General features: G+C 36.1%; 1 protein-coding gene across 1 annotated transcript in view; it reads left to right on the top strand.

The window, feature by feature from the left end:
- Positions 1 to 24,862, top strand: part of CERKL (ceramide kinase like) — a 96,691-nt gene extending 71,829 nt beyond the window's left edge. The window contains exons 4-13 of the mRNA XM_065413664.1: positions 1,161 to 1,224; positions 7,026 to 7,168; positions 13,786 to 13,860; positions 15,502 to 15,679; positions 15,976 to 16,044; positions 16,454 to 16,482; positions 16,566 to 16,674; positions 20,534 to 20,630; positions 23,162 to 23,337; positions 24,781 to 24,862. Coding sequence (XP_065269736.1) covers positions 1,161 to 1,224; positions 7,026 to 7,168; positions 13,786 to 13,860; positions 15,502 to 15,679; positions 15,976 to 16,044; positions 16,454 to 16,482; positions 16,566 to 16,674; positions 20,534 to 20,630; positions 23,162 to 23,337; positions 24,781 to 24,862 — 1,022 coding nt within the window. The remainder of the gene's footprint in view (positions 1 to 1,160; positions 1,225 to 7,025; positions 7,169 to 13,785; positions 13,861 to 15,501; positions 15,680 to 15,975; positions 16,045 to 16,453; positions 16,483 to 16,565; positions 16,675 to 20,533; positions 20,631 to 23,161; positions 23,338 to 24,780) is intronic.
- The last annotated feature ends 1,474 nt before the right edge of the window (positions 24,863 to 26,336 follow it).

The raw sequence follows: 26,336 nt of genomic DNA, 5'->3' as shown, positions 1-26,336 counted from the left end.
CTGCTGATGTTCATTCTGTTATTGTAATGAATATGAAAAATATATTGTAATATGTAATTAATGACTGGAAATTACATCGCTTTCTATGTCTCTTTCAAATTAAATAAATATTGAAGAGTACAAATATTCAATGTACTTATTAATTCAAAGCTTTCCATTCATGTCAGCAGCATCTGAGTGGTCAATAGAAATATTACAATATAATGTTGGGGTAGATAATACTGCAGGATATGGAATCATTATTTTAGACACCAAAACTAATATTTTTAACAGTATCCAGAAACATTGGAGGAAAAGCTTGAACTGTACTAGCACCAGGACAGACAAGCATGAAAGATTAATCTTGCATATCATGATGCACATTCTTACACAAAAAATCCATCTGCAAGTGTCATGTCAGTCAGCAGAAATCTTTGATGGGTGGATGCAGCTGGGCTGTCTCTTCTGGCAAAGCTGCCCTTGAAAATGCTAAATGTGGTTATGATGCTTTGTGCCATCTGTAGTATGCCAGTTTATCCTGTCTTCATTGGCATTTTCAGTACTACACAGGGCATCAACAATCACAGAGACAGCAATGTAGAGTGACAGATTCATTTCCTCCAGAGGCTACCAGACTCTGGTGTATACTTGTGCCACCTTGCTCCTTGTGTTATATTCTGTTATATTGTGTTATAAATCAGGTATTTGATTTTATTTCATATTTCTATTTTTAACTCAGATTTTTAGTTAAGCAGCTTGCATATTCTAACATGGTCAGTTGAATGTGGTTAGTATTTAGATAATTTACTTCTATCTGATGATAGGCTTAAACTTTTCCGATAATATGCCAACTGTGCCATTACAGAAACTTGTATTTTTGACCTATGAACAAATATTGCTCATCCTCTGAATTTGAAAACACCAGCTTTAAATTAGAAACTGGTTATGTATCAGATACCACCAAATAATTTCTGTAATCGAGTACGATTTTGACCTTTTTGTTTATAAAGTTGTTAAACTTGCAAGCCATTTAATACTTCTAATGCATTTAATGATCAAAATATAAGCAAAAATAAATTCTGACTTATTACTTTATGTTCATATGAGAGTGATAAAAATAAGTTGTTTGAAGTTAGTTCTTAAAACTTTCAGTATTTTAATTATTAAAATCTCTTTCATAGTAACTGAATATGAAGGACATGCTCTCTCAGTGCTTACGGAATGTGAACTCCACCCATTTGATGGGTAAGTTTGGTATTATTAGTTTTGCTTTTTACTGTGAGGTGTCTAATAATAATCACATAGGGCTTGTCTAAACAAGCACTTAGTTCACAACAAGCTGAGGTGTAAGTCTACCCTGTACTGGCCTACTGTCCCATGGACCCTGCTGCCATGCACTAAAAGTTCCCTAGAGTGCTTTGAACTACCCCCTTTGAAAGCTTACGTAGGTACAATTTTAGTTAATTTATAGAATGCCTGCTGGTAAAATTTTAGGTTGTATTAAATTTATTACCCTGTTTTCAGGTACATATTTGGACCAAATAGATTAGTTCTGTTCTAAAACTTGGCGCCTCTAATGTGATTATTTCTTTTGTTTTCAAAAATTATCCTAGTAATTTTAAATTTCATATTCTTTATTGATTACTGAATATATAGTAATCCATAACTCTCTTGTGCAGGCCTAATCCCCCACCCCCAAATAAACATTAAAGGCTTCTCAGATCATTTTCTCTTAAATGTCAACCTTCTGTATTTGCAATAATGACAGAGCTACTGTGCTTTAAACTCATAGATTTATTCATACAAATGGTTCCTAATGTGAAGTTCAATACTTTTCTCTTAAATAAATGTTAAACTTGAAATTTTTTTCCTTAAAACTCCCAAAAAGTGACTCAAATTAAGTTTAATCAAAGAATGGAAATATGTTTTCTGACAATATTAATAGAAATTATATGGACCCAATCCTGTCACCTTTGAAGTCAGTAGTACTGTTTTTGACATGAGTGGGAATAGGATCAGGCCCTGTGTAAACACTGTAGTGCTATATAGCATGGCTATTTTTACAGCCTTATTTTGAATTTGTATTTTCTTTTACTTTTTCCAGTGATCCATATAAGAAGGTTTAAATTATGCCTCAATAGTACTTCCAGAACAGTTCTACCTCTCTTACTTGATATTAGCTTAGAGATATAGTCACTTCCAAAAATAGTATTTATATTTTCGCCTTCTGTTACATTTGCTTCCTAACCAACAAAGGGAGTCCCTTCTAATTTGTGGCTGAGGCATGTTGGTGTGAGGCAACCTATACCTATACAAGACTACCCCAGATAGTTCTACCTATACAAGACTTCCATTTTCTGTCAAATTTTTCCCCTTCATGAGAATTTGTTTTTCTTAATTAATGGAAGGATTTTAAAATGTCTGGGAAGACAAAAACCAAAAACATATGAATTTCTAAACCCTCTAAATTAAAAAAAGTGCAGCTGAAAATTACTTCAAAGGTCTATTTTTACATTTTGCAATCTCTTTAACCAAAAATTGGATTAGAAAAGGTAACTTCTGTGGCTTGGTGGGAGGGAGGCAGAGACAGGCAGAGTGACAGCCTATGGAATCATAAGAATTGCCCTCTCTTCCCAGGGATCTGTAGCTCAGCAACTATCTTACCTACAGAAGGAAAAAAAATGTAACTGAAGAGAAGTGAGATGTACAGACAGGCAGTTCTGGTGGCTGGCTAGCAACTACCACATTGCATCTACTTCAGCTATGGTGATAGCAATGCAAAATCTAAATCAAGGTAGCGAAAAGGCACTATGTTGTGTTTCTTGCCAGAGTTCTTTGTGCACTGTGTCTAGGGATCATCTTTTTGCTCACTCTGAATGGCTGCAGCTTCCATCATTAGGAAAGAAAGCAGCAGCCCTTGCTTCACCGGGGCAGTCCCAGCAATTCCCCAACAAAACCTATCCCCTGTACCTAAAGCAAAAGGGAGGCAATGTTCCTAGTGAGAGCAGGGAACTGAAGAAACTGTAGCTAATAACCCTGGGAAACTAGGGAGAGGATTCTGGACCTTGAGCCAAAAGGAAAACCATCTTGAGGAACCTACTCCCCAAAATTCTTTTCCTGAGCAAGACAAGGCAGATAGATATAAGTCCCAGCAGCTGGATTTAGCTTTTGGACAGCTAGAGTTAGGTTTGTTTTCAGCCTTGCAAGATGAATGATTCTTTCCCTTTTGGTACTTGGATTTAGGCTTACATTTAAATCAGCTTTAACCAGGACATCTCCCACCCCACCCTAGGGCTTGGTAAGGTGCTCAATTTCTCACACTAATACCAAACCTTGGTACTGGTATGGTGATTATGCCCTGGTGATGCTACTAGTCCTAGCCTGCTGTACATCCTTAGCTTTGTTTTCTTATATCCAGTCTGAACTATGACAAAAGCATAGAAAATGCACGCAAGTCTTTTCTCCCTAATCAAGAGCTTAAAATGTCATGGATTTCGGAGAAAAATATTTCAGGTTAGACAGGTGTCAATGAAAACTGGTAAGAATATTGCACCTGATGACTGTTTGTTCCCATTGGAGGCCTTCACAGACTCCCATAGAGTAGCTCAATAGAAACTAATTCTTGTCTAAACAAAGTGGTTCTTGGTGATTTATATTAAAAAAAAAAAAAATTGTTTTCCTTGTCTGTCTGTCCTTAGGCTATGCGGTGTAGTTGTAGCCATGTGGATTCCAGGATATGACCTCCTTCACCTTGTCCTTAGGTTGTGAGTTCCTCCTAGCAGGCTGACCTTCCTGAATGTCCAGAAAGTGCCCAGCAAACAGAGGCTTTTTCTATAAACAAACAAAAAATACAGCCATGAATTTGCTGAATCTTACGTGGGGGTGAAAACCCACTTACAGGGTTCACATTAAAGTGCTTGCAGGAGTTCTGGCTTTATATCATCCTATGGAAGATTAAGGCAGTAATGAATGCAACATAAGTCTTCAGAACTTGATATCTTACAACAACAAAAAATAAGATCAGACAAACAACCAAGGACTGCCATTAACATGCAGAAAAGAAGTATGTGCCAACCTTTTGTGTCATGGAGATTTAATGGTTTTTATGTGGGCAATTTTTAGCCAGAACTTCCTTTCTTGTTTCATGGGGATGAGGTGGATCCTGGTTTAAAAATAAAGACATAAGTAAGAAAAAACTATGAGATGAGGAAACGTGTCAAAGTTGAGAGAATACAACTTCAGTATTTATAGTAGGATATATTTTGTTTTTCCAAAGAGTTTACCATTATAAAACTGGCTGAATTTTTGGATATAGTTGCAAGAATTCAACAGAAGATGCATGCATGCAGAAGTTTAAGTAATGTCCTCTGAACAAACTTTTACATCAATTTTATTCTTAAAATTTTTCCTAACATTGGAGAGTGCTAACGCCCATATTTTTATTATTAAATTATGTTTATCTGGGGAAACTTCTATTAACATTCACATACATTGCTTTGTAAAACTGCTTAATAGCTGTTTAAGAAACAGAAAAAAGACACTAGCCACAGCAGTACTTTTACAGACAAAAGCATTCTCCTCTATAGCCACAGCAGGTGGGAGTTTAATTACCTACTACAGAAACAATGATTAAGTACCTTCATGCAAAGGATTGCTGGTAGTAGGATTTTATGCCTTGGTATATCCCTCAAGTGTTTGCATAGAGTCAGGATTAGCTCTTTTGAAATGGGTTTTAGCCTTGTTTTATTATATTTCTGGCAATTAATAAACACTGACATGCATTTATGGCTTGATCCTGCAAGGTCCTGCTCTGTCCCTCATCCAGCAAAGAACTTAAGCAAGAGCTTAATTTTATCCATATGAGTAATCCAATGGCAAGAGTATTCAGCACCTTATTTAAACTATCTCGCATAGCTGATTTATACATAAGTTGTTAGATATTTATTTACATATAATATTTAATTCTACTCTGAAGTGCAAAGGAGTATACATCAGAGAGAGCAGAAATAAAGGGTGTTAATGTTGTATTTAGATTTTAGAATAGCCGATGCAGCAGTGAAGTTTTGATCTCTTTCGAGATATGACTATACGCAGTTAGAGTTCTGTTATTCTTCTGAAGCCACACTTTTTTTTTCTGCATTTTCAGTTATATCTTATCTCTGCCACTTGTGGTATCAATAAAAATGCATAGAGCAAAATTTTGAGCTCAGCTGTCTTGGTGTACGTGCAGCCTACATAGTCTTCAATGGAGTTATTCAGGATTTACATCAATATATATGAAAGCGGAATTTAACTCTCGGCATTTTGGTTTTAAGGCAAGCCTTACTAAACTTAACTCAAAGTTACTGCCATTTAGTCCCTACTAAATCACAATAAGGCTTCCAAAGATTCTCACAGACCCAGAGAGTCCCCATGGCAAACCTTCTGTTAAGAGCACATGGATCACCTTCAGTGTCAGATCATAAAGCTCTTTTCCAGGCCCCATCCCCTTCCAGTCCCTGAATGTTTTAGCCGTCCATTCCAAAGCTGCAGCCAGCTTCTTTGAGAGGCAAAGATATTTCAGTTCATGTCACAAGACTCTTGCCCACCAGTTTTTGACACTCAAATTATTTACTACTTTACTTGAAGCAACAGAATGCCTCTTCTACTTATCTGCTGCATCCATATGCTGAATAACACTCAAATCAGTGACCTGAAGAATATTTAGGCCTATGACACCACAAGATATACCAAAGTAGTGTGCAACAGAATGTGGCAAATGCATTATGGGAAAAATTCTTTCCTGAACTAAATAAGATGAACTGCTAAATGTCTTTGAGCTATCTGGCCCAAAGCAGAAACATACCCCTTATATTCCAACACCTGTTTGCCCAGCAAATTTTGAGAGTATTTAAAAATCTAATTTATTTTTCATTATTTATACTATTTATTTACTTTTTGAATTGTGCCCAGTTTGGATTATAAACATAGATTTAACAGTTATGCTTTCATTTGTAGTCTGTCTGATCAATTTCATTTTCTAGTTCTTATGTGTAACTTTAAGTGAGTGTTAATGTGTGGATGTGTTTAGCAATGGCCAGATTTGGTGATTCTTTTAATCTAGATTAGTATTTTGCTTCTCAAACAATCCCATTGAGACTATATGGGATTGCCTGCCGGAGCCAAGGTACTACAGCATGTGAGTAACGGTGGCAGAATCTGGCACAATACTAACAGTGGAGTCTTTCTTAAAATAGGTAATACTGACTTGTGTCACAGGATAGCCTTAATAATAAAGAGTAACAAATAGAAATCATGTCATTGTGAAGAACATGCCTGTAATAATTCATGAATATTATATATTATTTTTGTCTCATTGTTTTGTGTTGTTTCCTATGTGCGTACAAGAAAAAGATCAGCGGTGCAGTTAGCCCTATAACTGTGACAGTCATGTTTAAAAGACGAAACCAGTGCCTTGTAACATTTATAATATTTACACATCTATTATTATTGTTAGCACCACTGTAAATTAAGAGATGTTATCTATAAATGATTTTAATGCCTCTGAGTTTTTAATGAATTATTGAAAATAAGCAGTATTTTATAATTTCGGATTACATTAGTATGTTATGTATGCTACCATGAACAAAAGAAGAATTATATGCTTCTTGCCACTGAAAGAAATAAAAAGATTGTTTGTGCAGGTGAGATAGGGTATTAACACATTCCAATTTCTCATGTTTGTTAACCTACCTATCATACTTCACAGATTTAGTTACTGAACTTGGGAAGTGATGTTTCTCTTAGTCATTATGACCTGTACACTGTGTGTGTATTTCTCTATATGTAACTATAATTCAAATACCTAGAAATGATTCTGTTTTTAAAAACTATTTAGAAATATACGTATATATATAATATAAGTATTTGAATTGTCCTTATGTAGATATTTATTGCGTTATAATTGTCTTTCATTTATGGATCAGCTATGATATATGAAACAAAAGTATTTATCTTGTACTGCTGAGCCTCATCGTTGATTTTTTTTTTTTTTTTTTTTTTAATAGGGTGGTTTGTGTTGGTGGCGATGGGTCTACCAGTGAGATAGCTCATGGTCTACTACTTAGAGCTCAGATGGATGCTGGAAGAGATACAGATTACATTCTTTCACCTGTCAGAGCACCACTTCCTCTTGGCATTATACCAGCAGGTGAGAACAGAAGATACAGATTCATTTAAGTACCTTTCTTATAGACTCTAAGGGTAGGTCCACACTACCCGCCCGATTCGGCGGGTAGAGATCGATCTTCTGGGATCGATTTATCGCGTCTCATCTGGACGCGATAAATCAATCCCAGAAGCGCTCCCCCGTTGACTGCGGAACTCCTGCTCGCCGAGAGGAGGAAGCACTGTCGACGGGGGAGCTTGCCTGTGCCGCGTGGACCCGCAGTAAGTAAACTTAGCTTGATCTAGGAAACATCGACTTCAGCTACGCTATTCTCGTAGCTGAAGTTGCATTTCCTGGATCGATCCCCCGCCCCAGTGTGGACCAGCCCTAAGGCCAGAAGGGACCACTGTGCTCATCTAGTCTGATCTCCTGTATAACACGGGCTATAGGACTTTCCTGAATTTAATCCCTGTTTGAACGAGAGCATATCTTTTAAAAAAACAATCTTGATTTTAAAATTTCCAGTGATGGAGGATCCACCATTCCCTTAATAAATTGTTCCAGTGGTTTATTACTCTCACTGTTAAAAATTTGCCTATCGTTTCCAGTCAGAATTGTACTGTTTCAGCTACTAGTATAAATAATAAATAAATCTTACTTGGATTAATTCATAGTAATGGCACAGATCAGTTCCTTACCTGTGGGAGGATCCCCTGGGAGAGGAAATCTCAGTTCTCCTCCTGCTCCTCCCCATTCTCGAGTTCCATGGGGAGGGCAGGTTTCATCTCCATGCCCTCATGGAAATGGTGCCATCCTTGTGGATGTCCCTGGTGTCCTCCTACTTCCCTCCACCAGTTTCTTCGGCAGCATCTCCATTGGATTCATGTTTCCAGGAGCTCCCCTTAGTAGCAGTTGCTCCAACAACCCTGTGGTAAATTATGCAAAAAAGATCATACAGTCTCAGGCCATATTAACTCTCTTACCTTATCTCTGCAGGGCTATAGGGGCAGAGTGTGCATCCCGTTGACTTGTCCTGTCCCTGTCCCTATCCCAGCTGAGCCTTCCATTGACCTGACTCTGTCCCACCTGTTCTTCTTTACCACTACCAGCTCAGCTTGTCCGCACTCTGCTGCTCCTCCAGCATCTACAGTAGAATCTGAGTTATGAACACCTCGGAATGGAGGTTGTTCTTAACTCTGAAATGTTTGTAACTCTGAACAAAATGTTAGTTGTTCTTTCAAAAGTTTACAACTGAACATTGACTTAATACAGCATTGAAACTTTACAGAAGAAAAATGCTGCTTTTAACTATCTTAATTTAAACGAAACAAGCACAAATAGTTTTCTTTGTCAAATCTTTTTTTAACTCCCGACCCTTTTTTTTTCTTTTTTTAGTAATTTACATTTAACACAGTACTGAACTGCATTTGCCTTTTTTTTTTTTTTTTTTTGGTCTCTGCTGCTGCCTGATTTCATACTTCTGGTTCCTAATGAGGTGTGTCGTTGACTGGTCAGTTAATAATTCTGGTGTTTGTAACTCTGAGATTCTACTGTACTCTGGGCTACGCAGAGAGATTTCCACTGAGTCCAGAGAGAGGGATGATACTGCAGAGGTGACTGAGAAACTCCCATGGGGAAAGAGGGATATTTATGGATGGAGAGTCCCTTCTGTTTGTGAATTTTTTGGGGGGGAGGGGAGGAGCTGATTTGATTTCATATTTGTAACTGTATTTTTCATGTATCCTTTATAACCAGTAAGGGAAAAAATGGAGCTATGTCTTTTCTCTAAAGCTAATGGCCGTTCATACCTTACTCGTTTAATCATTTCCCATAAGAAATATTGAAGTAAGTGCATGGGTTGCCTTTGGAATGATTTCAGCTATCTATATTCCTCTCCTTTAGGCTGACCCAATGTCCCGATTTTATAGGGACAGTCCCAATTTTGGGGTCTTTTTCTTATATAGGCTCCTATTACCCCCCACTCCCTTCCCGATTTTTTCACATTTGCTGTCTGGTCACCCTACTCTCCCTTTTAAAGAAATAATGGTAGTTCTTTGCAAGCAGTATTAAAGAGCTTCAACTTGCTTTTGCTTTTACAAATTGCAAATAACAGCAAAAACATTTTCAAAATGCAGTATTTAAAATAAGCAATAATTAGAAGAAAAATATGGTGGATTATATTAGAGATGGTTTAAAGTACACAAGAACAAGGGAATGGTTTAGTGAGAGACCACATAATGATCTCAGCTACATGAAGCAAATAAATGTTAGGCCACCATTCTGACCTTCACTTGTCATTTGAGTTGCTGTGAATGTGGTGGTGGTGGTGGTATGAGATGGAATCTCTCCAACTTTTTACTTCATGCAATTTGGATGTGCTTAGGTTACTGTTCCTCTTCATTAGTACTTATTCTCTTGAGTTTATTAATAAGGAGTTGTACATCACAACCAAGAAAGATAGGTGCACCCAAAGGAATGTGCATTTAGAATATGTTTGGGAGTAAATTGAATTATAGGGTGATTAAACTAATTTAAATAATGCAAGTAAAACAAATGCCTTTTAAGAGAGATTTTTATATTTTTTTAAATCATATTTTGGTTAAGTATTATGTCATGCTGATTATTATTATATGTACTTTATAAATTATCTGTTTTGGAAAAAGTAGTCTATTTGTGTGTATTTAAAAGATATATCAATAGATCATTTAGTAATTTTATAAATAAATTTACTGTACAAAATAGCATGCTTTTCTGGTTGAGTTGATTAAGAATAGAAGGTATTTTAGAGAGTATATTATTTACACGGATTAGAGTTCATTTTCTGCCCCTTAGAGTCGGTATAAGATTTAGAGTGCTAAGCAGTAGTTTTCAAGTTTCAGCATACTTGAGGAGAGAGGATTGCTTTTGGAGCAGTTAGCCTCCTGGAGAGAGAGAGAGACCCAGAGGGAGTGTGTTTCTACTAAAATACTTCAAGTCAGTAGACCAAACTGCTGTATTGTGGTCAAAATCAAATGGATCACATGTGGGGAAGCCTGCAGTTGTACTGCTAGTCATTAGTAATAGTGTTTGTTGCTATGGGAACTACTGCTAAGGAACTGTACAGAGGGATTCAGATAGAGGGGAAAATCTGGAAGAACATAAAAATAAAAAAGCAATCCAGTTGTTATAAAATAAGAGACAATCTATACACTGATGATTGTGATCCTTATCGTCCTAAATAGTCCACTTAAATAAATTTGTGCTTTCCAATTAATTGGACAATAAAATATTACTGAGGGACTGTTAATTTCTATGATATTTCAGGCAAAGAATGAAAGTGGTGCAGTTTTCATGAGAATTTTAGATATGCTTGACTAGGAAGTCATTACATCACATTTATCTGTTTGGATGTGGGAGACATTAACAGCTTTATGAATATTCATGTTTGGTTAATTACGTTAATTGTTCTGCAGAAGTGTATGCACTTCCAAGGACAGGGTGGATTTTGTTTTTTGTTTTTTTGTTTTAAATTTCTGCCTGGTACCTCCATCAGTCATTGTAATAGATGAACTATTACACTTTTGTCCTAACTCTGATGCTTTCATGAGGAGATAGTGAGAAGTAGCTTATATTGTCAAGGAAAGAAAAGAAAATTCTGTCTAGAATTTTATTTTTCTGGATAAAAAAATCTGTTGTAATTTTTTGTTAAAATATATTTTGTGATAGTTCTGTAGAATAGTGCCAAAAGTTGAATCTTTTTTTTAAAACAAATGGTCCATTATGAGTGGTACCTAAATATTTAAGGCTAAATAATGATTGCACTGTGTAGCTTATGGGTTCACTGCATCCATTTTCTCACTCTCCCTAAAGTGACAAGGTGCAGCGGCACCACCCAGTCTCTGTTAAATTTAGGGTAAATAGCATCTCAGGCCAGAGAGGAAGGAGGACATAATTTGGGAAATGAATCAATAGCTTAAAAAGGCAAGCAAGTATACTTTGAATATTTTACCTATATATTGTCTGCCTGTTTAGTGTTTACCTGTGTTGTCTGTAGGTTTTTTGCAGCACATTGTACATTTGTGTAATACGTGGCATGATGGGTTCCTGATCCTTTATTGGGGTTGTTGGGCACTATCATCATATAAATGTTTGGTTGGAAGAAAAATGTTGTAGCATATAAGTGGATGTGTTCTAGATATGTTCTTGATGGTACTGGTGGACAGGATCTTTTCTGAGCAAAAGACCCAACTTGTCTCTTTTTTTTACATGTCAACATGTATTTTGCCTTCTCCCGTGAGACATAAAAAGGTGGATTGTTCTCTTGTCTTCAAGTGAAGATGTGCGTGTTCACAGCTTATAGTCTATTACATAATATATAGATTTAAGAGGAGGGAACAGTGCTTGGGGCCTATTTGTTTAGTAAGGACCTGATCAAACTCTCGCTGAAGTCAATGGGAAGATTGCTGTTGACTTCAGTCAGGTCCTAGCTGATCATAAATTCGCTTCAGGCTGCAGTAGCAAGTTGCTTCTGCTTAAATCAGGCATCCCCAACAGCTTCAAAACAGAATGGTCCTGATCTATCAAACTATATTTCACTCTATGCAATGTCTTTATTGGCTTGATCCCTAAAGACATCAAGTGGAAATTTTTCAAAAACATAGCACCCCTATTGTAGTGAATAGAAAGCAAAATTATTTTTGAATAGTTTCTAATAACCCAAGTTGTGTGATTTTTTGGGGATTTTTGTATGCATATCTGTTTTTTCTCCTACTGTAATTTTGGAGAGGGAATTTTGCATTTAAAACCCCTAGTAAGTTATTAGTATCAGTACCCGAACGTTCCCATCTTTTAAGTACTGATGGAGTTGGGATTCACACAAGCACTTACATAACAGGTATTAGGATTGCAAAAACAGTTTTGCTTTAAGATTGGAAAATGATTCTAACCAAACCATTTGGAACAACTTCTTTTATGAAATGTCATGCAACGGTTCAGACCCTGTGCTTCAAACTCCAGAGATTACATGTTATAATGGCCTTTAAAACATAAAATGGTGCTGAGCATGCATTTGAGATTCTTTGCCAAGGATACATTTTGAGGTCAATGCTGATTAGTTAATTTTCTAACCAAAAATGTTTCCAGTGCTATACATTATAGCATTACAGACACTGAATTAAAAAGCCCACAGAATTGTATCTTATATGGAAAAATGTTTTAGAGTGATGATTTTGCTTTGTATTTTGACACCTATTGTACAACCACTAAAGGAAGGGAAAATCAAATAACATGGAGAAAATACTTGTTCTGTCAACTGAATGATGGATTTATAAATTGTAGATGGAATTTATAAAATTGTTTTCTGTGTCTAGTTGTAATGTCCTAATAGTGTGCTGCATAGCAAGTTGATAGTATTTCTTTTGAACCTGTCAGTTTCCTTTTTCACCTCAAAGTACTTCATAACCCTAATTGACCATTTTTTTCTGTTTTAGAAGAGAGAATGCAATTGAATAAAAAGGGTCATTGTATAGCAATTTCTTTAGCAAAGAAGAGATACAGAGATGAATGAGTCAGATTAAATTTTTTATTCTTTAGAAAAAAATGAAGCTTCTTTAGAATTCTTAAAGTTTGACGGACAATATTCTCCATAGAATTTCTATTGCATTCACGCACCCTGATTGTTTCCATGAGGTGCATTGCAAAACTGAAGATGTAAATTTCAAAGATTGTTCTACACGCAGCATCTTGTTAGATGCACTTCAATTATTTCCTTCCTGTGGTGTAAATCCTGAGGTCATTACTCAAAGCCTCCCAGGTACTGAGGGCTTCCTGTGAGGTGCTGAGTACTCTCAACTCCTGTTGAAGTTCATGTGAGATGAGTTCACAGGAAATACTAAGCATTTTGTGGGATTGACCTCCCAGTTCTTAATCAATCCTTACTCAAGAAAATTGTTACAAAAAGCAGTATGAGTTTCACTGAATAAGAACCTCAGGATTTGGTTCTAGCTATATATTTGGATGCATAGCCCCTCCCAAGTTTTGTAAGTCCTCCCTTCAGTAGGGATATCAGTGTTATCTTGATGTATGTTTGTTATAAACATGTACCTTTCATTTTAGTGCAAAATGTTCCTTTTAAATTGTTTACTTTCTTGGTGTGAATTTTTTTGTTAGTAGATTTTTTTGTGTTGTCATGTGATTTTCTGATAGCCAAGTTAAGTGCACCTGTGAAATTTAAGGTGGCCTCAGGTTTCCAAAATTGTTAATTGATGCCACAAACTGTTACGTACTTTTAAACACCTTTTTCAAAGATCCACACTCCTTTGCCTAGCTTTTTTTTTTAATTGTAGGCCCAAATTGTATTAATTGCTAATGGAGTTGAAGTGAGGATTGTTATTTTTTGCATACATAGGAAGACAGTAATCAATGGGCAGAGGATGATGCGTAGTTTACCATTGCAACATAACTTCCATTTATAAGTTACGTTATATAGTAGACCGGGCTAAAGAGTCTTGCCCTGTGGAGTAGAAAGTTTATTCAAATGAATCCTGTTACAAATTGAACCAAATTCTTCTTCCTCAAAAGTCTATATTGAGTGAAACATCGTTTTATTTATTTTGTTTTGTATTCTCCAGTCTATCATTCAGTACCAGTCTTATAACAATTGTTTGTATTAATTTTTACAGGTTCCACTAATGTTTTGGCTCATACTCTTCATGGAATCAACCATGCAGTAACTGCAACATTGCATATTATAATGGGTAATTCATAAATGCGTTATCAGAAGCTTTCAGATAATTAAAAGACATATCACTTAAAAATTTGAATACCTGTTCACAAAGGAAGGGAGTGCTTGCCTAACAAATCAATGATACTTCGTTGTGTCAGGATGAATTTTGTATCATCAAATAGTTTGGTTTGAAAGGGACCTCTCCTATGAGATCTAATCCACTGTGTATCTTAACAGAGTTGATTCTCTAAACTGTTCTTGATAAACTATTCTTGGGTATCTAGTATGACTATTAATAGCTGCATTGATGAGAGTTCACCACATTCCATGGCAGGTGGTGTCATTGATTAACTGTTTTATACTGCTTTTCTTTTAATTTAGTAAGTCAGGAAAAGCCAGAGTTGCACAGGCAACCTTTAACTCTGTCTCTTATGTATGTGCATTATGATACACAATTCACTGATCACATACTTTTTTAAAATTCAGGAAGCCTGCCTAATAGTAGGGAAAATGGGTGGTTGAAGCAATTGTTCAATATTGATTTTTATCCTCATCTTTCGGTGTGGATTCAAGGCATACCAACAATTTCTGTATGGAAGTAGTTGTTTACTACACAACATGGCATCATTCACCATCCAACCAGCACAATAAATGGGACAGAATTTCTAAGTATATGAAAAATAATGTGATAATGCTATTCAATATTATGTGTATTCAAAGGGGACAGAGTTAAGGTTGCCAGTGTAACCTTAACTTTGACTTTTCCTGAATTTTGAATACTTCACTTTGCATCATTAATAATCCTTTTAAGGCATATTTTTGTATGGAACTGTATTGCTTTCTTGTAAAGAAAAATGGGGAAAAAAAGCAAAAAAAAAAAGCTGTTCCATTAAGTGTAACTGCTTGCTAGACCTCAGCTGAATGCTTTATTAGTTAATATGTCAATCAATGATGCAAGCTCCATTTCAAAGATTAATATTGAACATGCCCCAGTACATTAGATTGGGAAGTTCACTTCACTTTCTTTTTCACACATGCACAAATCCAATGGAAACCTGAGAGAGAGAGAGTTTATTAATGATAATTTCCGTTCAGTTTTTATAAGTTCCCATGTCTCTAACATAGGCAGCTAGTTTTATTAGATAGAAAAAGGAAGCATGTATGTTTGAAGTCCTTATAACTTGGCCAATGAAAACCAGTTTTCACCTGACCATCAAATCGTGCATCTGTTATGTAAGGGACTTTGTCAATTCTAAATTTCTACTGCAGTGCTAGAACTTTTTAGTAAAAAACATTTTTTTAATATCAGATGTTCATTTCCTTGAATATAGCTGTTTGCATAAATCGTACTCAGACTGACAAGTGCCAACTTGTACACAAAAACATAAAAAGTTTCATATTTATAAGCATCTGAATGTAAGCTGTTAGAATGAATGCACTTGCACAATCTTAACTATGTTTCACTTCATGCTCCTTCTATAATGCTTAACTTATTAATCTAGAAATTAATTAATAGTCTGCTTGGAATTCTCTTTCATCTGTTAACTCACATGTCCCCGCTTTCCTCTCCTTTTAAGCTACTGTTCTCTCTTTATTCCTTAGAAGTGTAGATAAGTTTAGGTTGAAAACTAAAGGAATATTTGCAGCTTTGATGTCTTCTGTAATATTTCAGGACATATACAGCCAGTGGACATCTGCACTTTCAGTAGTCCAAGCAAGCTTCTTCGTTTTGGATTCTCAGCTATGTTTGGTTTTGGTGCAAGAACTCTGGCTTTGGCAGAAAAGCATCGCTGGATGCCCTCCAACCAGCGGAGAGATTTTGCTGTAATTAAAACACTGGCAAGTCTAAAGTATGCTGGTTTATTTTCAATATTTTTATTTTCCTCATGAAAATGTAATATTATTACCCTCAATTTTACCAGATGTTAAATATATATTAATATATTTCTTAATGTTTATAAAAATGAGACTGCAGGCAGACACTTTTCAGGTTTTATCATGTACTTCCTTGCAATGTCACCATTTAATTAGGAGAAGCATCTGTATATTAATCATCATCATCTTAAAATTATTTTAACCTTGATAAAAGCAGATTTAGCAGTCAGAATATTGGTTTATGTGGAAATGAATGTCAATATTTTTCTAGGCCAGAGGAATGTGAGTTATCATTTCTACCTCTGAAAAATTCACTGCAGGGCTCCCAGGAGAATGTTACGTAAGTAAATCTGAATTAAACAAACCTGTATCTATACAAGTATATAGCTTTGAAGATAAAATTAGAACAAAATGAAATATTGTTTTGATGCAATAATATTACAAGGCAAAATGGAACTTTATTTCTTTTAAGATTATGATTTAGCCAACAATTACATTTTTCATTACATAAAGTATACATTAACCTTGTTATATAGTTTTACTTTTGATATTAGCAGTACAGAGGACCTGTCAGACAAGCACTACTCCATTTTGTTCACTGCTAAGTGATCCTTTCTTCCAGTGTCAGATATCTAATTTATTCTTAGATAAACTGTAACATTAAAAATTGTTCAATTACTTTTAAAATTGTATTTCTTTACGTTCTTTGTTATTTGTAATTGTTTTATGTGACACATTTTTATTTTTAGAAAGAAGAAAGAGAGATTTAAAAAATCTGGTGAGTTTCAAATTAAATTGTCCTTAAAAGTGAACTGTGTTTGGTTAAACTAATGTAATACTGAATTACTCTGTTATATTTAGACAGCAAGGTTCAGTGGCACACGATTCAAGGTCACTTCCTGAATGTGAGCATTATGGCAATCCCCTGTCTATGTTCAATGGCACCAAGAGGCTTGGCACCTAATACCAGGTCAGTAAGGGTTTAAAGAATTAGAGTAATGTCTATAAATTCTGACATCTTACTCTAAAACCTTGGCTTTTCCTGGAATGCCTGCCTGTGTCTCGGGCAGTCTAGACCCTCTTGTAGTGGGGGAGGGAGGATGGACTGCACTTGACTCCATAATCTCAAGAATTGTAATCAGTTTTTGGATCAAGTCATCTAACTAGAATAATCATTGGATAATTACAGTGATTAAATTAGTTGACAAGACTGACTTAAGTAGTAGTCATCAAGTAATCATGTGTCTCAGGTTTCTTGATAGGAGGAGAACTGGGTCGTGGATTTCTCGTAAAAATTCCTCTTGAACTGGAATTCTCCAGTTGGGAAAGTCCTGTTGATTTTTTTTCTCCTACCATAAAGAATTTTAAATGCTCATTTTGTCATTTTGACAAATTCAGGATACACAATTTTTACTAATCCCTCTAAATTAAAAAGGCATATCTCATCTTTTCAGGGGAACTGTGTAGTGCTGGCGATTGGTTATGAAAATTGGAGTTTTTCACCTTTAGCTAACTAATCTGAATATAATCCCAGATTGAAATGTTGAAAATATTTATCATCTGATAGCTAGCAAAGTATGAAAAGTGGTAACTGTGAATAGTGAGTTCATAATCAACTATGCCCCAGCCAATAGCCCATTTTAGTGTCAGAAGAACTGAACAAATAGCCATTGCATTCTTCAGTCATGCAATCCGTGTGCCTTTACCTTGTGCCTGTTGTTTTTTTCTGCAGCTTCCCAACTGTATGGGATGTATTGTTTGCACATATCACACCAGATCTCATGCAACTTTTATTGGCTTTTGGCAAAAGGCTACTCACCACTAGGTATAATAACTTGCTTTGTTCACTTCAGCCCCTCTTGCCTGCCTTGTAAGCAGTTTAAACAGATATTCTTCAGAAAGCAAATTCACCAATCCATATGTACTCTGGGGATATGGCTCCTCAGTGGGGGAGAGTTTTGCTGAAACGTTTTCATACCAAAACCATCTTCCTTAGAGAGGGAAATGTGAGGTGTCATAGCCTGGATTATTATTATTATTAGTAGTAGTAGTAGTTATTTATTTGTTAAGAGAAAAAGTATGTACTTGAAGATAGTATATTGATGTTCTATACTGTTTAGAAATCTATTCTGTCAACATGTTGACTCTCAGTGCAGTTTTCCAGGCAATGGAAAAGGTTCTGTGAAGATTTTAGGAAGAAGGTCTTTCAGCTTTCCTCTCTCGTCCTCTCTAATCTGTCCCCGTCTTTCAATGGTTGCAGATCTAATGACAGCTCCAAGGCACTGTTTAGAGCTCAAGTGCAGATGAGCCCCCCCCCCCCCCGCATCTCAGATAACCGTGTACTCCAGTGTCTTCAACCCAGCATCAATTCCAGCTGTCAGCACTGTACTTCGAACAAGATGGCCAAGGAGAAGCACTCAGCTAGATAGAGAGAGGGGTGCTTTCTCTGCAGGTGACTCTTGCAGGACAGTGAACAGCAGCAACGCTGCACAAGGTGGAAGATAAAATGCTGCACCAATTGCAGCAGGTACGTGAGCCATTTCTGAAGCACTTGGCCACTACTGCAACCTCACCTACTGTCTTCACTCCAACTGTCATGTTTCCCCCCGAGAGCCAGCCCACCTGCCCATTTGCATCTTATAAGACATTTTGATCAGACTGAATACATTGGGTCTGACTGACCACTGTTCATGTTAATCCAGCTTTACAGCTATTAGTCTAAAGCCCCAAACGTGACTATGATTTTGGATCCCTTTGGGTGCCCTGCTTGAGATGCCCTAAAGGGGTTGGTTTTCAGAGTGTAGGTGATCGGCACTTTCTAAAAATCATCCCCCTTGAAAGTATCTCAGTGGCACCCAAAAATGGAAGCATTCAAAATCACTAGTCACTTCTGAAAATGTGAGCCATAATGACTAAATAAAATATTCTTGCACAAAATTATATGCCTGCCTGGCAGAATATGTAGGTTTCTTGATCATAAAAAAGTGAGCTAGAGAGAACATTTTCAAACACCTCCTTTACCTTGCATCCTACCTCAGAAAACCTCTGCAACATCAGATGACTCCACAACCGAAAAAGATTGTCCCAAACTAAAAGTTGCCTCTGTAGAGGGTACTCTGCAGAATGTTGAGGTCTACAGGGATGTAGCAACACAGAATTCAGTGTGTGCAAAGGCAAAGTCCCCAGCAGGGGATAAAGCTCATTCAGAAAGATCTGTGGTGGCATTTTAGGAAGACAGTATCTTAAATTGTATCTTTCAGATTGAACATTGGCATCCACTTCTTAGCAGACACTATACAATTAAATTATCATCCTCATCAGATGCTGCCTCTGTCCATCATGTCCTCAAGCTGATGGGATCTCAAGTCTTTGCTGTTCTCCTCCAACTTTTTCCTTCCTTTGGCCTGGTCTACACTAACCCCCCCACTTCGGACTAAGGTACGCAAATTCAGCTACGTTAATAACGTAGCTGAATTCGAAGTACCTTAGTCCGAAGTTACCGCGGTCCAGACGCGGCAGGAAGGCTCCCCCGTCGATGCTGCGTACTCCGCTCGCCGAGCTGGAGTACCAGCGATCGATCCGGGGCACTTCCGGGATCGATCCGGGATCGATTTATCGCGTCTTAACCAGACGCGATAAATCGAACTCAGAAAGCCGATTGCTTACATCCGGACCCGGATGTAAGTGAAGACGTACCCTTTCTTTTATCTCTTGATTGCTAACTCCAGAAGTACTGTCAGAATGTTGGTGTCTTGTGTATGAGATTAGAATAGTCTCATTAACATCTGTAAATTGCTCTAACAGGTGAATTTATCAGTCAGGGTTCCTTACTTTCATATTACAGATTGTTGGCATAGTTTCTGTGTTAAATAGTTTTTATTAATTGTTCCTGTTGATGTTTCATTTTGTGGGCTGCTGTACATCACAGACCCCTTTACTGAAGGATGTCTTTGGCACCAAAACTTGTGTACCATAAAATCCCTGTCCCAAGTACTTTACAATCTAGTGCAAGTATTAAGGGCCAAATCCCCAGATGGTGTAAATCAAGATAATTGTATTAATAGAACTACATCAATTTATGTATGATGATGTTTTGTGAAAGGACAGTCTTTATATGGAAAAGGCGGTTTCTGTTTAGGTGACCATGGATTTTAAAAAAATCATCTTAAGTAAGCTAACATGTACAAATATTAATTTTATTGCAGTATTCCACAACTAGATTTACTTTTAATTGTTTTTTATATTAAGTTCATCAGCCTTTTATGTGAAATGACTTTAGATTAATGTTAATTTCATAATTTAAGTGTAATGGATTCCTATCTACATTGTTTTTTTGTGAAGCTGATTGTAATCAACAAATTAACTGAAAAATTACAAAGCTTTTTAATGTTCACTGTATTGCTGTTATTCCTTGGTTTAGGATTCTATTTACCATTTATTTTATTTAATCTATACATTTCTCTTTTGCTACAGTTAACTAAAGTGATTTATATTAAATTTAAACATTCGTATATACAAAGCAGTAGAACAATTAAACTTGATCTGTAATTCTCTCATGATAGTTTATTAGACCAGATCTTTAATTTCATGTGAAATAAGAATCAGAATAAGCAGCTCTCAGGAGTAAGCTGATTCTTGCGTATAATTGTTGGGAAAGTATTTGATTCATAACCAAATAAAAATCACTGAAGTATATTGAAAAGTTCTGAATAATTTTAGTAAAGTTAATCTTGTTTTATATTGATTTTTAAACCAACTTAAAATGTTTGTGAATTTAGTTTAAGACCTTTGAATGTAACATTAGTTTAATCAAAACATGTACTTTTCAGGTTGAATAATGGTAGCATGGCTCTTATTGTTGTACGAAACACTTCTCGGTCAGAGTTTATAAAACATCTGAAAAGATATGCCAGTGTGAAAAATCAGGTACAGTTAATCACTCTGTGTGTGTGTGTGTGTGTGTGTGTGTGTGTGTGTGTGTGTGTGAGAGAGAGAGATTATAAAAGAGCTACTAATCATGAAGGTAGACATGCTACAGGAGTTAATATTAGTGTCCTCATAAGGAGACTTAGTTTCCCTGTCAGAATGCATTAGCCCCCTTTTATCTGATTTTTGAAAATCACTAATCAGACTACTACCGATTAGCCTATTTCAGCCCATCTGTTATGGTTTAGTTTATATGTGGTTTACACGAGCAGTTGCACAAGAGTGTAAAGCTCCTGAACTAAAATAAGGACAGAGAAATTTTGTGTTTAAATTTAGTGTACTGAGATTAAGGGCACATAATGGGGACCAGATGCTACTCTTCAGAAGAAACAAATACTTAAGTCCACAATTTTGGCAAATCACTGCATGCTATAATGGCAGCAGTAGTTATGCCCTTTGATTTTCATAGACCCCAGTTCCTGGATCTGGATATGAATGGACTGTAGGAGAGGTTTGCAGATCTGCCTTTTAAAAATATTCCACCATTTATTTAGCTGCATCACGGAAATTAGAGAAATTAGTGGTGTTTTTGTTTCTTCTATCAGAGTGCCTCACTGTTGCTTCAAAATATTCAGTGCAAACCCAAGTAAATGTATTACGTGAAAGTATACTGGTCATCTTCCAAACGAGTCATGTCATTATGTAAAATTAGTGATCGGCAAGTTTAGGTTTGGTTCAGATCATTCAGAATTTAGGACCTTTTGAAGAGGTGTCATTCCTTTGTGCTGGATGTCATCCCTGGGAGATGCCTAGCTCCATACTGTGGTGGCAGCAATATGCCTCAGAAAAGGCTTTTAAGCCTTTCTCATTCTGTCACTGTAGCACTCTTATAGGAAGAAGTGTTTGCACTTTTCTCTCATTCTGTCAGCTAGCACTTGTGAAAGGGAACATGGACCCACTTTATAATCTGCATGAACCTTTACTATGCCTATAACTCACCTCATTTGGGTCAGGGTTACTGGTTATGATGGACAAGCCAGAAAAAACAGCATAACTTTCAAATCCTTGAGTAAGTCTACAGAGTTGAAAAATACACCACTTTGCTTGTAAACTGAGCAAATGTATCTGGAAATAATTGCATGACAATAAAAATGGAATCCTGTGATACCATTTCTATTGAGTCACTATTCAAAGTAAAATAGCACATTAAATTATGAACACTGGCTTGAATATAAACAATACATTTAATGGGATCAAAGCCAGAGTCAAAATTTTAGTTTTGTTCTGTCCAGGAAACAAGTTGCCTATAAAATGTACATGACTGAAAAAGTGCATGACAAATGGGTAGTTAATGTCTCTTGCTTTATCTACATGAATATTTACTCGTGTGTTTTCTGTATCCATAGTGCACCAACATGAACACCATTAAACTGGAACCTTTTTTGGCAATGCTTTAATGCAAAACTTAGCGCTCATATAATGGTTTTCATCTGTGAATCGGATACTGTACTTTCTTTCCCAAGTTTCCCATTTTCATGCTGCCTCATACCCGAGAATCAGCAAGACACCTTGTTTGCTGTTCCTGTTTTCTAAAACTTATCCTACTTAGATCAGCTAGTGTTTCAGTCTATGAAAAGTGTGTGTGTGTGTGTGTGTGTATAAAAATATGTTTGAGAAAGTGGAAATGTTAAAGAAAGCAAGTTTATATGTGAATTTTAGTAAGACAGTAATCCATTGAAGCTTAAAACTCTGAAAAATGCTTGTCTTTATCTGAGGTATTGTTTGATCAGAGTGCATTGGCTTTATGCTACTCAGTTGGGGAAGAAAAATTAATTGTAGCCTAAAAGTCTCCCACTGAAATCAGCACTCTTCAGCAAATTCTGGCTTCTCTATGGGAGATATCTCAGTCTTCCTTATCCTTTTTTCCTGTTTTTTGGTAATTTCTTAGGATACTTTCTCAAGAAAAATCCACTTCTAGGCAACTCCAGATGCTTCTCTGCCTCAGACATTACCATTCTGTACCAAAATAAAAAAAAATTGCTCAGATGATTGTCTCTTGATCTAAACTACCATGAAATGTTCAGAAGCTGTAAGTCTGATGGTTTAGGATTAACTAAATTTAACTTTTTTTTTTTTTTTACATATTTTTCATATAAATCTAAAACCATGGGAATAATAGAAATTGAGTGCCTACAATATGATAAGTACTTCATAACACAGAGGAAGCCATAGTACTTCCCCCAAGGATCTTTATGTTTAAATAGTCTAAATATTAAGCTGGGAAATAAAACTGTGCTCTATGTACTCCAAGTAAATAGCTGTTTTGAAGTTCTTGTACCTGGGAAGATTTATTGTAGGAAATATTCTCTGCACTTTTTCTTCCATAAGTTACACACTTCAATCAGTTTAAGTCTGAGGTTCTAGTGTATTTAAGGAGAAAAAGTAAGATTTTAATTTCACAATTTTAACCAGTAAAGAACCTATTTTTAGTTACCTCTTTGACTTTAATACACATTTGTGTTTGTTTTTAGTTTAATTTTCCCTTTGTTGAGACTTATGCAGTTCAGGAAGTAAAAATCCAACCAAGAACTAAAATTGGGCATGACACAGAAGAAAATGTGGTTTTGCATGCTACTTCTGCAGAAGGGAATTATCCTTGGAATATAGATGGAGATTTAATGGAAGGAGCATCAGAGGTTCACGTTCGGTAAGGCTAAGCATAGTAATATAGGATTTGCTGAACTAGACTATTGGCCCATCACATGTGATATCCAGCCTGCAGGAGTAGTCAGGCAAAACACCTGCTAGACTTGGCCTATTGTACTGTTATCTCTTTCTTGTGTACAAGAGATAACATTCCCCCACAAAGCTGACTTTAGGAAAATTTGTTGCTAAAAATGTCAGACAGGTCTGCATTATACCATTTAAAATAGTTCTGAAAAAGAATGTAATAGTATAATACAGCAGTACATCAGTGCATATCTTAGAAGATGTGCTTCTGCAATTACATTTTTCAATTACAAAGGATTGCGCCAATTATTAGCGGGAAGAATCAAGCACAGCATGGCCGTTGCATGTCTATCTTTGCATGTTAAAATTGTATATTCAATTAATACTGTGGCAATACAACTGCCCTGCGTTGTTGAGGACAGTAGGGTCTTCTGCATAAGTGTTGACAGCTTTGTCTATTGTCCAAGAAAAAAATAGTTACCAGGTAGAATAGAATTTCTATCAATCTCGAGGCTGAAAATAATAGAATTTTTGTATAGGGTTGTTTTATTGAACTCATAACATTTTATAAAAGTTTGTATTTACAAAATCTAAAAAACTGGGCCCAGTGTGAATTGGGTGTTTAACCGATTATCACAGATTTGCCACATTATTCCCATATAAGTGCTGTATAGGGAATGCTGCAAATGTTCATATTTTACTGTTGCTCACTCTGTAATCCCCATATCACAAAATGGGGTGCTGACATTGTTCAAAGTGAGCAATGTTTATCCTGGAGAGAAGAAGGTTGTCATTACACTAGGTTCATAATGCAGTGGGCATTATTTCAGGTTGAAAAGGCCTTTTTTGAAGAAACAGGTTCAAGATGAACTCCCTACCAGCCAGGCCCTGAATTCTGAGATCAGACTTAAGTCTGCTGCTTGGAAGTGCCCACCCTGCCTTTTGTGTATTTGCAGAGTTAACCAAATATGTAGTGCCATACAACAGAACTTGTTCGATTGTGGATAGTTAGTGCTACTTGAGGATGGTTAAGGAATGGAAATACATGAACACACACATTTGAACAATCCCTGGAATGGAAAGGGGAGTTGGCTTATTCTCCAATAATAGCACTGTGGCCAACCAAAAACATGGAACTGATGGTGGGATGCTCACTGTAACACAGGGTGCGGATGTGGGGGGAATGAAAGAGGGATCATGATAGCCCTTTCTGACCCAAACCCCGAACCTCCAAAATAAAAAAGATTCTCTCTCAGAAGTTTTTAGTAATCCAAAGAAAAGACTGGAGTAAGCATACATGTAATTCAGCTTAATTTTATTCCCTATAATTTATTATATAAATTTTTCCTCAAAGAAAATGTCACATGAAAACTACAACAGAGTTATTAAGTTACTTTATTTTTATTTCTTCACTTTCTAGGGTGCACCCGCAACTTATTAATCTTTATGGAGTGAGCATTGATGAACTGGATGATTCCAAAGCAATGTGCAGTTGTCTGTAGAAGAAATTTATGAAGAAATGTGTTTCATGGTGCAGGCTCTGCATAAAAGACTCATATTTTCATCTTTAAACAGCTATTTAAGGCCCATTCCTTCATCCACTGAAGTCAATGGATGAAGGACCGAGACTGAAATTAGGATATTTATATAAAACTAACAATATTAAAAAAATTATCAAGTAAAATAATTGTAATTATCAAACAAAATGTTCATAGTTTTAACCTTAAAAAACCTGAAAATAAATATATTGACAAATATACTTATTTGTAAGTATTATATATTTGGTTAAAGTGATTACTAGAATTTCAGCAAAAAAAGTCAAGTTTTTTAAACAGAATATTGCAGGGTTTGAATTCAATTTGGGGTTTGATTTGGTTACCCTTCGTTGTATCTAGTCATATTTTACTTCACTGGTAACCCTAATTCATATCACTAGAACTAGTCCTGGAGTAAAGTACTACTTCCTGTGAGTTGGGGTGGCATAATTTGGCTTCTGTCAGGTCCTTCAATATCCAGATAATCTCTGACCTTAAATGATGATGTAAAAATTTGCTTGCTTTCAGCATTGGCTAGCTAGGTCTTAAGCTACTTTTCCTTTTACAAATAGTATTCACTTAGAATGTAACATTTGTTCAAACTTACTTTGTTTTAAACTTTAATCTTATAGAAAATATTTAAAGTTTACTTTATCAGTAAAACTGGGTAGTAATCAGCATAATGCATTAATTTTTGCTAGAATAAGGCACAATGCTGAGTAAGCTTTCTAATTTTAGATTTTGAGTGATACTTTCATAGTGCAAATATTTAGTAGAAAGTAGGTATGTAAACAGATTAATTTTATAAATTACATGGTAAATGCAATAATTATGCATGACACTGGTACAGATTAGGATTCCAGCCTTCATGGGAATTGAACTTGTTATGGCACCATGGCTATCCCCTGCATTGCGATTGGTGGGAACTAACATGACAGATTTGTCAGCCTCCTTGACCTGCAGGAGGAGGAGCTTAGATTGGGGTGTGCCCTTATTCATTAAAGATATGAGGCATCCCAACCAGGGCTGAGGGAGGAACTCTGCATTTCCCTGTGACTAAACCACAGACGTTGTTGCCCATTGGTCTTTAAGGCCTCAATTCATTAAGCATTTAAGTCATGCGGATTTCACTATGTGCCTAAGTCTTTGCTGAACTAGGGCCCAAGTATTTAAATGGGATTAGTGAGGACTATAGGAACACACCAGAAGTTTGGTTCATAATTATTAATTATAATTAATAATAATAATCCTTATACCTCAACCTTAAATCAAAAAATTAGTATGGATATTTTCTTTCTTCCTCCACTCCCTTCACAAGTAGCACCAGCAAATGATTATTCATCTTCAAAAAACAAAAGAGCAGATTACATAGAACCAAATTCTGTCTTCATACTCACATTAACGTCAGTGGAACTGCAGGCAAGGCACCTGTGGGCAGAAT

Source organism: Emys orbicularis, chromosome 11, assembly GCF_028017835.1.
Source record: "Emys orbicularis isolate rEmyOrb1 chromosome 11, rEmyOrb1.hap1, whole genome shotgun sequence".
Lineage (NCBI taxonomy): Eukaryota > Metazoa > Chordata > Testudines > Emydidae > Emys > Emys orbicularis.
This window is presented reverse-complemented; position numbering and strand designations above follow the sequence as displayed.